Consider the following 16,766-nt stretch of genomic DNA (forward strand, 5'->3'; position numbering starts at 1 on the left):
GGTGTTTATTAAACTAGTTTGCCATTTAATAGGAATGAGAGCTGGGGAATAGGAGAGGAAAGGGAGAATGGAAAACGCAGACTATATTTGAAATAGTTATTGAAAACCCAAGTGATTTCCTAAATTGATGGCTTTTGTTTAATGGTATTTATAAAATGCCATCTCTTCCCATTCACTGATCTTGAATCATTTTGTTCTGACTGAGAAAAGCTGTGCTAAAGCCCGAAAGACCTTTCAGTGCCTTAGATAGTTTCCCATAGCCCACATCCCATCAGACAGGAAGCAGTCCACAGTTAGATTATTTTTAGTCCTGTTGAGTCTGGCTGCAAATTGGAATGTTGTTTTGATGCACTTCCTCAGTGTGACTAAACTTGGGTTATTTGGGGCATTTTGTTTTGTTTTGTTCTGTTTCTCCTCAGTAACATTATGACAATTTTCTTTGCAGTGCCAGCCCAAGTGACTGGTCTGACTGTGGCAAGTCAGGGATCAACCAACAGCTTGTTCACCAACTGGACAAGAGCGCTGGGAGATGTAGACTCGTACCAAGTGCTACTGATTCACGAGAATGTTGTCATTAAAAACGAGACTGTTCCCAGTGAAACCAACAGATACCACTTCTATCCCCTGAAACCTGGAGGACTCTATTCAGTTGTTGTCACCACTGTCAGCGGGGGGATATCTTCAAGGCAAACGATCGCAGAGGGGAGGACAGGTAAAAAGGAAATACTCCAGCATGTCTTTTGTCAGTTCCTAAAAGCTGAATTTATTAAAAAGAATGGTCTTGTGATTAAGCCACTGGACTGAGAATTCAGAAATACAGGAGTTTCAGCCATATAATTCCTGCGTGTGACCTCAGGCACACTGTGGGTCCAGATTGATGTTAACATAGCTTTAGGGAGCTAACTGCTGTGCATTCATAGGAACTCTGTACAGCAGGATCACTCTGTAGTGAAGACAAAGATATGCCCCGAGAGTGATGCGCAGCTGTGGTGAGCGCATCACTCTTTGGAAGGGACTTTCTTGTTCCATTGACTAGATGGCAGCACAGGGTGATTGCTCCTTACTTAGGTGTGCAAAGTAGCTGCCTAAAGGTGGTGGGATGAATTTGTGTCTCAGTCTCTCATGATCCATTCTTTTTCTCCAATCCAACATCAAAGAATGCCCACCAGGGTTAGTTACTCGTTATGAGGCCCTTCTATATTGCACAGGACAGGATTTACTATTGCAGCAGATTCTCTAAGTTTAACGACTCATGAGATGTAATACCAGTCCTTTGGATATTTGAATAGAGGGAAAAATTCACAAGACATTGCAATTTCACCTTTTATGTGGATTTGGCAAAGGCCAGGCATTCTGCAGTTTGCACCAGTGTTCTCCTTGAAAACAACTATTTTCAGGTAAAAAAAAAAAGAGAAAGAAAAAAGAAAAACAATTGGCAAAGAATAACTCTAAAAGGCTTAAAGTACATAGGCATATTTTGTAAAATCTTCTAATATTTTGACTCTGACAGCTGATGGGCAGCCTTTTTACTGACATAAGTCATTTCAGTGCATCAGAGTCCAGTGAAAATGTGGCAGTTAATTATGATTAAGGTCTGCCCCTGTAATAACCCTAATAATTCTGTACCTGAGTGATGGTAGCTCTGGCAGTGTGGAGCCTTTGAGCTCACCTTGCTGGCTTGAAAAACAAATTGCATTCGTGTTTTGGCCACTAGGCGTCAGAGAACTCATTGTGAATGAAACACATCCTTCTGTGAGCCTCAGCTTCGTACAAGCCTCAGTAGTTATTGCTATTGCTGATGAATGGCAACTTGAGAGCATAACTCATCTTCTGGGATTTTAGAAGTGCTGGGATGGTTCCACCGAAGACAGCTTCCTTCATTGTATTCCAAAAAGCAGATGACTACTGCTGAGTGGAGTCAGTGCAGAGCTTCTCAGGCATCCCAGGCTGCTTATTTTGCAGGATGGCATTCCAGACATTCTCACAACAGTAGGAATTGGCTAGTTAAAGCTCTTCTGGTTTTTCCTCTTTGTTGCACAGTTCCTTCCAGCGTGACTGGAGTAACAGTAAATAACTCAGGTCGCAGTGACTACCTCAGTGTCTCTTGGCTGCCAGCTTCTGGAGATGTAGACAGTTATTTGGTAACACTCTCTCACGATGACAAGATTGTTCAGACTCTCACCATTTCCAAATCCTTCAGTGAATGCTCCTTCAGCAGCCTTACTCCTGGGACGCTTTACAATGTGATGATAACCACGAAGAGTGGGAAGTATGAAAATTATTCCTTCAGCCAGGAACGAACAGGTAAAGAGAGCCTCTGAGCGAATCCAGTTGCCGTAACCATTTTGTATAGCCATTGTCAATGAACTATCAATGCCTGACCAAACTGGGATGGGTGAGCAGGGGTTGAAGGGTCAAACCATAAAATATACAGACTTATTCTTATGCCCCAACTGCTGCTTTATGTCATACAAAATTACTTCAGCATGCATAAAAGTCATGTATCAATCCTTGTGAGTGAGCAGAAATCAGGTATCCCTTTTGACTCAAATGCATTTTCCTGCCCTTAACCCCTCTACTTGTCTCTTCAAGTATATCCTGCAGAGCATCCAAAAAGAATTACTCAAACACTGAAAGAATGGGGTAGGAGCTAACTCCTAAAATATTAGTAAGTTGTCGCATAAATGAGTAACATCCATTTCTGTTCTTTTTAGTCACGTAACACCCATGTCTATGGTTTTGGTCATGCAGTGTTCAAGGAGATTATAACAGGAATAGAGAAATTTCAAAGAAGGGTGGCAATAATGATGGAAAACTTTTTAAAACTTCCTCAAAGACTGAAAAGCTGGAGACTTTGCACTTGATAAATGAGTAGTATCAAGTTAGTGCAATTTTACTCTTCTCATGATGTAAGTGAAAATCCGAGGGACAGACATTTAAATGAGGAGAAGCAAATTCAGGACTAGTGTGAACCTGTGGAACTCGCTGCTATAAGCAAAACTGACCAAGTTCTGAAAGTCCAAAAATTGGAAAGGCAAACTATTGTCATATGACATAAAGCAGCCTGGAAACTGCAGTTACTATTTTAGAGGGTAGGGTATTGCTTAAATCCACATTGCGGTCTTTTTGCAACTTCCTCAGAAAAGTGGTAATTACCACAAATATAGTCCACTACAGAAACTCCTGTTACTTCAGGAAGTTATTGCTTTCTGAATCTTTAGTTGTGTTTTTTTCTTTCAGTCCCTTCAAGTGTTCAGGGACTTACTGTCAGCAATTCAGCCAGAAGTGACTACTTGAAGGTGTCCTGGTTACATGCCTCTGGATATTTTGATAATTATGAAGTGATCATCAAGAACAACAATGATTTCATCCAAACAAAAAGTGTCCCAAAGGATGAAAATGAATGTGTGTTCACTAATCTGGTCCCAGGGAGGCAGTACAGTGTCACGGTCAGCACAAGGAGTGGGAAATATGAAACTAGTGAAAGAGTCTATGGCAGAACAAGTAAGTAAACACCCTGGAAACATCCTGAGACACTCCAGGATTTTTTTCTGTTTACCTGGGCTCAAAAATCTAGCATGATTTGAACATAGAATGTTGACTGTGACTCTTCAAATGTGTTTCATTCTAAATATGGAAAGCAGTATTTAGTTTATGACCAATGTTAAAGTTACAGACATATAGAAAGTAAAAGAAGAGACCTGTACTGTGAGCTTGGAAAGCTGAATCTTGAAACATGGAAAATGGAAAACCAGAATTGTACAGATTCCCAGATCAGCTTAGTGTTTAGGCTTAAGCTAGGCCAGAATGTGCAAGACACATTTTTTTTTTTCTGGTCATGGAAATGTACAAGGAAGAAGAGAGGCTAGAACTCACTCTACTCAAATTACTCCGAGAACTGGAGTTGGAGAGCATGGGGCAGAGTGGTAAGGTGGCTAGTTGTGAGCCAGCAGGGATCTGGATGCAATCTGCCTGTCTTCACCTGGCACTGCATGTAAGCTAATGAGCCATGCTAAGAAACCAAGTTTATTAACACAGTTGTAGCGCTGGGCGAAAACAACTGACCTGTGTCTGGCAGGAGTTGGGAACTGCGCAGTGTGGTGCTGCGTCACAGACAGCTCGCCTCAGGTCTCCACTACCTGAGGCCTCTTCACACCTCATTTGTTGTACATGCAGATCCTAGTCAATTTTTGTTGGCTATGCAAACTCCCTGCAGGCTCGGTTATTATTTGTTTATTATTTTTATGCTGATACATTGTCGACTCCCTGTTCTGAAATAGGACTTTCCAATGTTAGATATGGTGCAAACCACAAACAGCAACCCTTGCAAATAAGTGCAATCTACTGCTTTTCCTCGGGAACTGAATGAAAAGTTTTTGCTGAGGAGCATGGCTTCAGAGCTGTTATCTTTTTGCTGTGATGTGGTAATAAGTACTGAGAAGTTTCCTATCTTTCTTCTCACCTCTTTAGTGCCAGAGTCAGTGAAGGAACTGACTCTTAGTAACAGGAGCACAGAAGATCTGCAGGTAACTTGGTCAAAGGCTGAGGGGGATGTTGATAAATACGAGATTCAGCTCCTCTTCAATGATATGAAGATCTTCCCACCCATTTTCCTTGGGAACACGGTTGAGGAGTATTGGTTCACAGCTCTGACTCCAGGACGTCTATACAAAATTCTTGTCTTGACAATCAGTGGAGATGCACAACGTGCTACTTTCATAGAAGGCCTGACAAGTAAGAAATAATGTGGTATTTAAAAATGTGTTGAGTCTTCTCTATAGGAAAAAATGAGGGGCAGAAAAATCAAGGGAGAACCATGATCTTGTTTGAGCTCCTGCAACACTGGCACAAAGACAGCAGATCTCATTGAAAATCACAGTAGTACTTCAGCCAACTCGATCTGTGCTTAATAAACAAATGTCACAGGCACCAATATTTGATTATTGGCAGATAATTTGATTTGTTGCATAGGAATGGTATTGAGATGTCAGTGTTTGGGTTTCTGTTATCCCCATGCATGCCAGTTGTTTGCTTAGTATCTCTAGCTAAATCACTTAAGCTATTTTACGCCTGAGATGAATGGGTGAGATTAAGACTGCAAAATGTCTACTAAGTAAGTATACATAAAGAGCTTTGATTTTCTGAGGTGTTTCCAAAGCATCATTTGGAGAAGAGGGAGGTTATCCAGGTAAAAGAACTCACAACTTTTTTTTCCGTTTGACTTAGATTTTCTTTACTTTTCTTCTTGTAAACACATAGAATTACTTTTCTAAAATGGCACAATCCTACACAAATGTCTTCAGCTTTACTTGTGTTTACCCATAAGTGAAGTTACTTGTACATGTAAATGCTCTTTGTCCTTTGAATCATTTGCTGTCACCATAAAAAAAGTAGGAATTAAAAGGTCTGATTCAAACAGGAAATTTGTGAGCGGGTGCCTTTGTGTTCCTTTTTTTTCCAGTTCCAAGTGCAGTCAGAAACATTCATGTGTCACCTAATGGCCTGACAAACAGCCTGAAAGTGAGCTGGACTCCTGGAGGTGGAGATGTGGATTCCTACACAGTGACTATATTTCAGCAAAACCATCAGCTTGATTCCCAGAGTGTCTCCAAACACGTCTCTGAGCACATGTTTCACAAGTTGGAAGCTGGGGAGCAGTACCGGGTGGTGGTGCAATCTAACAGTGGCACCTTGCACAACAGCTTAGCAGCTTTTGGGAGAACAAGTACGTTTCTTCTGAGACAAGGAGCAAGTCGCATTGCGTCTTATGACCCTTTTTAATAATGTTTATGAACATACCATTGGGTAGGGGAAGACCCAGTCTCACAAGAAGGTTTTATCTCAAAGAGCATGGGTCCTCTTGCAAACACTTAGGCATGGCTCTGTTAATGCCAGTGAGATCTGTCATGTGAGTAGCTTTACTGGGTAAATGTGTTGGAATTCAGGTCCCAGCCCAAAGTGTGCTTTTATGTGACAAATGCAATTACCACCCTCCCCAGCCCTGTGCCTGTACCCATACAACACATACATCTGCAAGGCTCCATGTAGTCAAATACTGTGTTCTAGCAGAGCCCATTGCATGGTCAAGGCTTGTTAGACAACGTATTGGCCCAGTAACCTGCATGTCAGGGTACACAAACAGTGGAATACCTTGTTTTTAATCCGTCCTCTCCCTTTAGCACCTGCATGTGTTTGCTGTGGCCTTGACTTTTAGCTCCTAGCTAACGTTTTCTATTCTGTGCCACTACTTTGCACCAATTTACCACTTCTTTATTTTTCAGTTCTTTTCCACATGCCTTTCTCAACTTTTTCGGTCAGTTCATCTTACTCTCCTTCTCCCTCTTTTCATGACAATGTATTTATATTTCTTGCTTCTCCATGGCCAGTTCAGCTCTCCGTGAGGCTCTGCAACTTAATCTGACTGTATTTATGTCTAGGAATTATTTGCTTGTGCAAACACATGCACAGATATCCCTTTTCCCACAAGCCAATATGCAAATATATAAAGGTATTCTCTATTAATTACTGTATTCACAGTTGTGTATTGAATGGTCCATATTTCACCTGGTAACATTCTGCCTTTAATTGTTGCTTCTAGTTCCAGCCTCGGTCCAGGACCTATTAGCCCATCATGCTTACAGCAGTCATTCCTTGTTAGTAACCTGGCAGAAAGCTCCTGGTGTAGCTGAAAGATACGACATTCTGCTCTTGAATGAGCAAGGAATCCTCCTGAGCAACAAATCAGAGCCAGCTACTGCCAAACAGCACAGATTTGAAGATTTATTAGCCGGCAAGAAGTATAAAATACAAGTTTTGACAGTCAGTGGCGGGCTCTTCAGTAAACGAGCAGAAACTGTTGGCCGAACAGGTAATTAGAACATCTTGGTTTATTTATAGCTCCCACAGTCAGATATCATTAAATACATGAATCATCTTTGTATCTTGATTCTGGAATGATTCCAGTAAGGATAGACTCCAGATATTTATGCATCATTTTTCCTGTTTTGTGCTCGGTATGTGAATCTGAAATTTGTTAGCATAATAATGTGGCCATGGTTCATAATAAGCATTTTAAACCAAAGTGCTGAATGCTTCCCTCAGTCTGTCTGTTATGGAGTTACATGAATGCTTTATTGTCATCAAGTTTTCAGTTCACAGTCTTAAATCTCTTTAGTGCAGGATTTGATGTGAATACACACCTCTAAACTTAGAGCCAAGTCTTGCAGTCTTTACTCAATTAATGCTTTGTGTAGAAACTAATGGACAGTTCTGTGTGAGCACAGGCTGGAGAACCAGGCCGGCTGAGAAATACAAACATTGTATTGGAGACACTCAGCAGCACCTCATAAATGCTTTCCCCTTGCTTCTGAAAGTTGCTGTTGACAGTACTTAGCTACTTGTGGCTTAATTGAAATGTATTCCAGTCATGAGTTCTTGCTTTATTAAAGGTTCAGCTTAGTGGCTAGACATTTTGATATTTACTCTTGCATTTATTCTTCTTTTCAGTTCCAGCAGCTGTCACAAATCTGAAGGTCACAGAGAACACCACTGACCGACTGTCCTTCAGCTGGACCACCTCGCAAGGGGAGCTTGATTCATATGACATCTTCCTATACAACCCAGACAAATCCCTTCATGACAGGATTTCAGGAGAGCAGCACCTCCAGAAATGTTCATTCCAGAACCTCCGTCAAGGCAGGATGTATCGAATGGTGATTGTTACCCACAGCGGGGATCTCACTAATGAGTCGTCTGTCTTTGGAAGAACAGGCAAGAACATCTAAGAAAATCATGTCTCTAGTGTAGTGCTAATGAGGGACACCAATGAGCTGGTCTGGTACTCATGTTAGATTAGAGCAACTGTTAGAAATATCAAAATTGGATCTTATACATGAAAAGCATTAGAAAAAGAAGGTAAATTCTGAATGATGTGTTTACAAGAGGAAAAATGAAGCAATAGTTCCTAGGTCCTCAGGTCAGGAGAAGAACATCCCAATGTATGCTGCATAATCCTTAAAGGAAACAGCTGCCTCCCATCCTAAAAGCAATGTTTGTCTATGAGTGGAAAAGACAAAAAAGCAAAGCAAGTGGGGTTAATGGGGTAGACAATCTACCAGTGAAATAAAACTTGTTTCCCACGGGGAGCTCTGGCTGCAGCTCCATGTTTGTTCAGCTGTGTATGGGAAGCAGTTTCCTAAGCAGCTCCAGCGGCTCTGACACTCTGTGAAACCTTTCTGTATCCTCTGAGGCACCATATAGTAACCTCTGTATACCACTGCCTCTGGATAGTGGTGCACTTTCTTCAGCTACCTCAGAATTGGATGTTTCCAGACACTGAGTGGGAAAAAGCTGCTTGACGTTTGCAAAACTGTCTATTATGAACATTTCAGCTGCTTTTGGGGACAACGTCAGTTCAAAATAAGAAAGCAAACTACTGAGATATGCTTCCTGATGCTTTCTGGCTTTTTGGCCAGCTGTGGTGGCTTTCTAGGTTGTTATGTGGCCGTCATTGTGCGATAAATATAAGGTCTGCTTGACGTCGTTGCTTCTTACCCTAACAACCTTCTACACAATGTAATACCCATCCTCTTTTTTTCAGTACCAGCCCCAGTTGTTGGTCTCAAGGCATCCAACCGAAACATGACAGACAGTCTGTGGTTCACCTGGAGTCCAGCAGCAGGAGATGTTGACTTCTATGAGCTGAATCTTTACAACCCAAATGGGACACAGAAAGAAACATGGCACAGGAAAGACCTGAAAGAGTGGCATTTCCAGGGGCTTGTTCCTGGCAGAAAGTACACTCTGGTTGTGGTGACTCACAGTGGTGACCTGACCAACACAGCAAACGCTGAAGGAAGAACAGGTAAAAGACACAAAAGCTTTGGGATTTTTGTTTAGTCCCATCTGTCAGAATTCATATTACTTTACAACTACGTAACAGGCTTATTCTGAGGGAGGATTTATTATAAGAGTCACTGAAGGTGTAAAGATAAATGATATCCCTAAGGGTATTAAACCAATAGAGTGTGATTTTGTTCAGCACTGTGTTTCTTTCAAAGGCTCAGGAATATGTAATGTCTGTGAAAGGCACCACCATCAGCACAGATGCAGTAACTGGCTGTGCACACAGGATAATGTAAACCACTTCGTGATGCATGAAGAAAATAGCTCATGTTTCATCTTATTTGTGTAAAAATTTGTTAAGAATCTCTTTTTTTTCTTCTTCCCCTCCCCCCCCTTTCTGTGTAGCACCCAGCCCTCCTAATGCTGTATCGTTTACCGATGTTGCAAATACTTCTTTATCAATCACTTGGCTGGGTCCTCCAGACTGGACAGACTATGACGATTTCGAGTTGCAATGGCTTCCAAAAGATCCCCTCACAGTATTCAATCCCTACAGCAGCAGCAAATCAAAAGTACGTATCATCTACGGCCTGCGACCAGGAAGACTCTATGAGTTCAGTGTCAGAACGGTCAGTGGCGACAGCTGGAAGACATACAGTCAGTCACAGGCTGCAAGTGTCAGAACAAGTAAGTAACGATTTCCATTGCACCCTGACACTCAGCTGCAGAAGATGCAGAACTGTTAAATCTTACCAATTCCTTTCACAGTCAGTAATTTCCATTAGTAAATTAATGAATGACTGGCAAAGAATTCAGCTAGACTCTAAGCCATTGCTGTGCGCAAGGTCAACTGTTTAAAGATTGAAAATGGACATACATTTGCAATCTTCACATCCAGAGTGGGGCTGTTTGGTTGGTTGCAGAGCCTGAATCAATCAGTTTCAGGGGTAAAATAGGTCTGGATATCCATACTTCTCTGACAGTAGGATACTGAAATAATCAAAATGTTTCTGAACAATCAGACAGGAAGGATGAATTAAACCCTGCTGTACTAGATTTGAAACTGGAATCAGTGTGTTCCACCGCTCTGGGTTTCTCTCTGTGTCTGTGGATCCGTATCATCTCTAACTGTCTCTAGCAACCTCAGCAGCAGGCTGATTTGAAAAAGTGATCTGGAATCATAAAAATAACTGAGACTTGGCACACCCTCGTGTCACTTGAGGTGGGATTCAGCTTCAAATTGACATCTGTGTTTAGTAAGCTGAATAACTCTTTAGACTTCCTTCAGCATATTCATTAAAATGAGAGCATAGCTACCTCTGTCACCTGTATTTAATCACTTAATTGTAGATGTCTGCCATCTGAAAGTGAAATCCCATCCTTGTTACGTCACATGTTATGAATGGTGCTCCAATATTACGTGGTTAAAGCATACTTCTGTGGTATGCTTTACTAATATGGACACACCACATGCTACTCAGGAAAGCAGATCAGTCGTGAGATGACAGTATCAGAACTGACTGATACTGTTGACTGCATGTAACCTCCAAAAAAGTTGTAAGAGAGTTCTAGAAATTCAGTGTTGCTTTCCAGTGTTGCTGTTCTTAAGGCTTCAGCAAGTAGTTTTGTTTGCTTGTTTTCACAATTAATTACCAAAGCTTCACAAACCTGGTGAGGCTGATGTCACTAGATCCGATTTCAGATGGCTAAAATGAGTTACACAGCCCTTTTGCAGAAGAGGTGAGAGTTCTGTCTCCCAGCCTCCTGCTCTGATCAAATGGTTGATGCAGAATCTAGGGGCCATAGGGTGAGCAGGGAGTGTAGGGTGCCTGTCCCTTTTCCCACTGAGCTTCAACTTCTCAACATTCCTCTAGAACCAGACAAGATACAAAGCCTTCATTGTCGGCCCCAGACCTCTACTGCCATTGCGTGTTCCTGGACTCCTCCTGATTCTGACTTTGATGGGTATAGCGTTGAATGCAAAAAACTGGACACCCGCGAAGTGGAGTTTTCTAAAAGGATAGAAAAGGACAAATCTCTGCTTAATATCATGACTCTCGTTCCCCACAAGCGATACCTGGTGTCCATCAAGGTGCATTCTGCAGACATGACGAGTGAAGTAGTTGAAGACAGCACCATCACAATGATCGACCGTAAGTGGAATTCCGAGTTGCTGTGAAGGGAGGCATTGAGCAGGAATAAGCAATAGATTGTGTTGGTTAGACAGCAAAAGGAGTTCTGAACTCCACAATTGCCAGTGTGTGGCACTGGTAATCTGGTTGTCAAAATAGGGTGAATGCAATATAGTTGCAGTAATACAGTTTTTTAAAAGATTCAACGATGTAGATCCTTAAAATCCCCACTTTTGCTGCACTGGTTCTCTGAAGGTTTTTCCCTGTGTACTTCGCTTTCCAGTTTAGTTCTGCTGTGTCACTGAGATATAGCTTTCTATCATATGAAGAATATTTCCTAAAGAAATTCTGCAGTCAGTCTGGAAGATGGTACTCTATAGTTGAATGCTGCATCTGGCTGACTCAGGGCTGTTCCTCTGGAAAAGGAAGCAGAAATTTAGATGTTTAAAATAGGTAACCTCCTGTAGTGAGTGTGCTACGTGACCTCCAAATACGTGGCTTAAACCTGTGTCATTTTTAGCAGCTACAATTTCTGATTTCGTAGATTTTAGCAAGACTTTAATACATTTCCATGTGGGCTTCTGCAGGAATTCCTACTGAGGAGCTGCCACTGTTATTACAGTTAATTCACTGCTGGCTTGTTTCATCCTTTGGCAGTTTCCCTGTGGGAGGTGAAGACACTTTCTTGATTGCAAAGAGAATAGAATCAGAGACTTGGGTCCAGTCAGCTGAGCTTTATTAAGAATTGCATTTCCCTTACTAGGTCTAGCTCACAGCAAATACACAGATAATGCTTTTCTCTTTTTTTTTTTCTTTTTTTTTTTAATTACTTAGGTCCCCCTCAGCCACCTCCAGACATACGGGTGAACAAAAAAGAGGTGCTGATTACCAAATCCTCCATCAACTTTACTTTTAACTGCAGCTGGTTTAGTGATACTAATGGAGCTGTGAAGTACTTTACTGTGGTTGTGAGAGAGGCTGATGGTAAGTGTCATGATTTAATACCATTCTCTCTGTAGCCTACAGGAGTTACACTGGGAGGTACACCTGCATCACTACACAGCAAAGGAGCTTCTCCTCATCTAGTGGCTAAGTTCCATTGAGGTTTTGGATCTATACCTGCTCCCTAGCCTGAGGACTTAGGAACTCAGTCTTCTCCTCAGAGGGTCAGTAGGAACTGCAGAGCCAGAAGCAGTAGTTAGCTTCTGTACTTTAGGTTAATGGTCTCATGTATGTTCAGGAAATTTGCACAGTAGGAGACTTATGTTGGATGCCATTGGCAGTGGACACAGAAGAAACTGCCTTGCTGTGCACAGATCTCAAAAGGTAGTTTAAATGTTAGGTGAGAACACTAAGGCAAGTCTTTTGGAGAACCTCAGTAAGCCATGCTGAGAAGGCAAAGGCAGCATCTCCCAGGTGGTGTTTGCTTACTGAAGAAAATAACTTTGCATGCAGTACTGTGAAATAGAATAGAAATTGCTCTTTTAGCTTGCATGTAAACTTCCCTTTCTGCAGTTGACCTATATGTGACAAAACAGATGGATGTTTCAACAATTAATACCTTGTTTTTAGAAGTGGCTTCATTTACTTGCATGCCAGGACATATTTTGTGACCCCTGAGAAAGTTTCTTAATCTTTCTGTCCATCAGCCCTTAGGGGAAAAAAAAGCACAGATAATATTTCCACTGTCTACTCTGTTTATGCAGATTATAAAGCTCTTTGAGAAAGGGACTGCTCATTGCCATGGTTTTGCCTACCTGAGCCTTTTACACTCACTTTATCGTGAGTTTCCATTCAGGGGACTCCTGTCATTTCTTATTGCAGCTTTTCTCTCTATACAGAAGACTTGTCAGTGTGTGGATTTATATTATTTTTATACTTGCATTTTGAAATAGCTGGTGGTAGGATGCAGGATTATGGATCACAGAGATTCCCACCAACAGCACAGGAAAAAATCTCATAGCATTGAATTCAACGTGTGTATGCCTATTGCAGCATCATATCTGGAAAAGTTGCACTAAGGTCTTGTGAGGAAATCTGTCTGAAGTTCCCCAGAAAAGTCATAGCAAGATTGGTACTAGAAACCAGGCACCCTAACCACTGTAGCTTTGCATTCACAAGGTAACCTGTGCAGCCTCAAAGAAATGCTGGAAAGTTGGATAAGAATGTGTCTGTCAACAGCTTGAACTTATAAATTGCATTGCATTAATGACTGTGGTATGTAAACCTTCTGTCTTTCTCTGCACATGATGTAGGTAGTGAAGGACCGAAGCCTGATGAGCAGCACCCATTACCTTCCTACCTGGAGTACAAACAAAACGACTCTATACGCATCTACCAGACAAATTATTTTGCCAGTAGATGTGCTGAAAACCCTGACAGCGACTATAAAAGCTTTGACATTAAGCTTGGAGGAGAAATGGAAAATCTAGGAGGAAGGTGTGATCCAGATCAGCATAAATTCTGCGATGGACCTTTAAAGCCTCGGACTGCTTATAGGTTAGATTTGTGTTGTTGGTTTGCTCTGTCACATTATTAGGCATGGTGCAGTCTGGATGCCTGATACAGTTGAGCTTCTGTAGGTTAATAACTGCGTTGTACAATGTCCTGTTGTTTCACTGTGAATTTATAAAAGCTTTATCCATGCCCCCATTCCGTAGGTATGAACCAGTCCTTCACTAGCATGGGAATGGTACAGTTAATTATGCACAAAACTCAGTGCAGTGAATAGGCTGATTTAGTTCCCTCGACTTGATGGGGAGCTCTCGTAGAGCTGCCAGATCTTTCTTAAGATGACTTAAGACCATCAGCTAAGTCAGAAGAATACATAACAGGAGAAGGCAAGCACACTTCACTTAGTCTGTTTGACACCACTGACCCACACCAGTTCTTTGGAACAAGTTAGAAAGACCTGGAGGTTATCCTAACCTGTGGCACCATCCCCAGGCTCCAGACCTAGGTCAGGGTTAGCTGTAGGGTGTGGATGAGGGCGACTGCCAAGACCAGGCTCCGCAGTTAGGCAGGCTGTGAGACCAAGCTCCAGCGCAGCTCAGTCACCCTCCTCCTGCAGGCAAACACTCTCCCAAGAAGTCTGCAAGCTGCTCACCGGCCAGACACATGGACAGAAGGCACGTGCCAGGCAGTGCACATCACGCCTCTCAGCTTCTTCATCTACCACAGTCTGCTCTCATTAGGGCATGTTTCCCAAAAATGCAGTCTGGGAAATACCCACCTTACCGGGAGAACCAAGAGGACTGAACGTTTCTCCATTAGCACAGCCCCATCTGGCCGTGAGGAGGGACAATATCTCCCCACTGAGAAGCATTTCTGAGTCCTCTCCCCGCTGCAGCTTCTGCTAGTCCTGCCTTCAGGCATGGCGAGGCTGTGTGTGCCAGCAGCCAGAGCCCCATCCGTTACCTCTGCCGGGGTACCCCAGAGCCTCCATCTGTACTCACTGGGCTCTCCCCGCTGTAGGATTTAACTCAGGCGCCTGCATTAAGAACTCTCTATGGTCAGTGGAAAGGGTTTAGTTGTCTCTAAGGGGCAAATGAGTTCTTACTTTTCTGCTGTTGGTTCTGAATATCTGATGAGCTCTAACAGTGCTGTTTTTTTAGGATCAGCATACGGGCTTTTACCCAGCTCTTCAGTGAAGACCCAAAGGAACTCCCTAAACCTCTCTTTGCAGACACCTTCTTCTCTTTACCTATCACTACAGAGGCAGGTTAGTTTCAGGCTTGTTTTTCAATGACTGTAGCACGTGATTATATATTATGCCTCAGAATGCTCCAGTATATAGAACTATTTGCAAGGAGTGGAACAAAACCAGATTGTTGTGTATGGCCTGAGGGCTGCTGTGAAACGAGGCTGGAGCCATGGCTTTGAAAATTCGGAGGACTGCTTGATGGAGCTGCTGACGGTAGAGGAAAGGGTGAACTCTCAGTGAAGCTACCACCAAGAAAAGTTCAAAGTGCAAGAGCATCAAACTCCCATGTAACGGGGCTGTGCTTTCTTTTGCTGTGGTTGGGAGTGAAAGATTTTGCATAACATTTGGAAAAAATAAGGGCAGAAAACCAAGGCCAGGTTTTAGCTAAGTGTTTAAATGCCTTACATTTCCTGGCATTTAACCATTTTCTTTAGCTTATAATGACATATCCCCTGAACGATATTGATTCTTTGATTCTTCATATCTTTTCCTCAAGATACATAAATACACTGTTTTGTTTCTAGAGCCTCTGTTTGGAGTTATTGAAGGTGTGAGTGCTGGCTTGTTTCTGATTGTGATGTTGGTGGCTGTTACTGCTTTATTTGTCTGCAGACAAAAAGTCAGGTAAGTTGAGTCCCTTTATCAGTCTCTGTCACTGAAGTCAGGTCAAATTATATTCATTTAAGTAATACAATATTTAAAGTGTAACTGTAAAATTGGTGGAATGCACTGAACTATTCAACAGGTAAAATCTACGTCCCCCAACATCTGTATGCACTAAGTATAGAACTAATGACTTACATTTTAAGAGATGTATATATTCTTGATTCAAATACCTACTGATGGTAGTCAGAATTATGTCATAGAAGGTCCCTGTAGCTCTTAGTTTTCAGTAGGAATCTGAGTATTTCTGAAAAACTGGTTTATCATTCAAACTGAATGTCTTTTGTCAAAAATGAAATGTTTCAAATTAATTTCATCTGTATTGTAGGTGGGAAGCTCTTGAAACTGTTCATTTAGACTTTATCATTTCAGTTCAAAAATCTTAAGGTGTGACATTACCTCAGTGTCCAAAAGATTAGTTCAAATGTTACTTCTTTTTTTTTTGTCATAGTTGTGTATTTCACATTATAGATGAATCTTAAATAATGAAGTTTAAATATGTTTTTAAAAAGTGAAATACTTTGCTCAACTTTGAGAGAAGCATTATGCATTTAAACCATTTTGCGTGACTGAAAGAGATATGACATTATTGGTGTGAAATTCCTTGTGGTTTCTGAAATAAAAAAATTTCAACATTATATGGGAAACTAAAAATCTGAAATTCAGTTCTTGATACAAGATTATTCCTGATTTATTCCTGATACAAGATTAGGTTTATTTTATTTTGAATTTGCTTTTCAGATGCCAGAATTTCACATTGAAAAAAACTTGTTTTCTGACTAGTCGTAGCTTTTAGCCAGAATGGATTTACCCTTTTGCAAAGCTATTCTTATGCTCTATGAACAAATTCAGTGTATTCCTCTTTATGCCTTCCAAAAAAAGAGGCATAAATCAGTGGCAATAGTAAATAAAGTCTGCTTTTGCATGTATAGACTTGTGCACTTCTAACTGTCTCGGTACATAGTGACATGTAGAGCATGAATGGAGTGCAGATTCGTGTGTTTTCCACCTTGCACATCTCATTGCATTTTTTTGATGTAGATAAACTTCAGATAGAGCGTGGTTTCTTGTTGTGAGTTATATAGCCAGCAGGACTGCAAGTACCACTATGGTTTTCCCTTATCATACATAAAGAGAAAATGTTCTTTAAGGGAGGTATATTGGAGGAGATGGCAATGGAAGGATGAAAGGGGCTGCGGCTTTCCCAAAGCCCACTGTGGGGCTGCCACTTACTCCTCCAATGAAACTAGGTATCTCCCAGAGGCCTGGTCTGCAGAGTCTGAAAAATCTACCTTCACGTTCCTCTCTGCTTATAGAGAATCAAGCAATTTAACATAGGACACCCTCCTTAATGATAGGCTGGGTTGTGAGTGTTTCAGAGCAAGACAAATATCTTACTGCCTGTGCACAGGCGTACACTCCGC

General features: G+C 41.6%; 1 protein-coding gene across 4 annotated transcripts in view; it reads left to right on the top strand.

The window, feature by feature from the left end:
- The window catches only part of PTPRB (protein tyrosine phosphatase receptor type B), a 64,430-nt gene that overhangs the window by 32,345 nt on the left and 15,319 nt on the right, over positions 1-16,766 (top strand). For 3 of the 4 annotated variants that reach the window (XM_054212911.1, XM_054212901.1, XM_054212930.1), the window contains 14 exons: positions 446-712; positions 2,041-2,304; positions 3,241-3,504; positions 4,471-4,734; positions 5,462-5,725; positions 6,599-6,868; positions 7,507-7,770; positions 8,600-8,863; positions 9,250-9,531; positions 10,719-10,997; positions 11,811-11,960; positions 13,232-13,475; positions 14,591-14,697; positions 15,204-15,303. In XM_054212911.1, coding sequence (XP_054068886.1) covers positions 446-712; positions 2,041-2,304; positions 3,241-3,504; positions 4,471-4,734; positions 5,462-5,725; positions 6,599-6,868; positions 7,507-7,770; positions 8,600-8,863; positions 9,250-9,531; positions 10,719-10,997; positions 11,811-11,960; positions 13,232-13,475; positions 14,591-14,697; positions 15,204-15,303 — 3,283 coding nt within the window. The remainder of the gene's footprint in view (positions 1-445; positions 713-2,040; positions 2,305-3,240; positions 3,505-4,470; positions 4,735-5,461; positions 5,726-6,598; positions 6,869-7,506; positions 7,771-8,599; positions 8,864-9,249; positions 9,532-10,718; positions 10,998-11,810; positions 11,961-13,231; positions 13,476-14,590; positions 14,698-15,203; positions 15,304-16,766) is intronic. The other variant, XM_054212920.1, reaches the window with a different exon arrangement.

This window comes from Rissa tridactyla, chromosome 1 (assembly GCF_028500815.1).
Source record: "Rissa tridactyla isolate bRisTri1 chromosome 1, bRisTri1.patW.cur.20221130, whole genome shotgun sequence".
Lineage (NCBI taxonomy): Eukaryota > Metazoa > Chordata > Aves > Charadriiformes > Laridae > Rissa > Rissa tridactyla.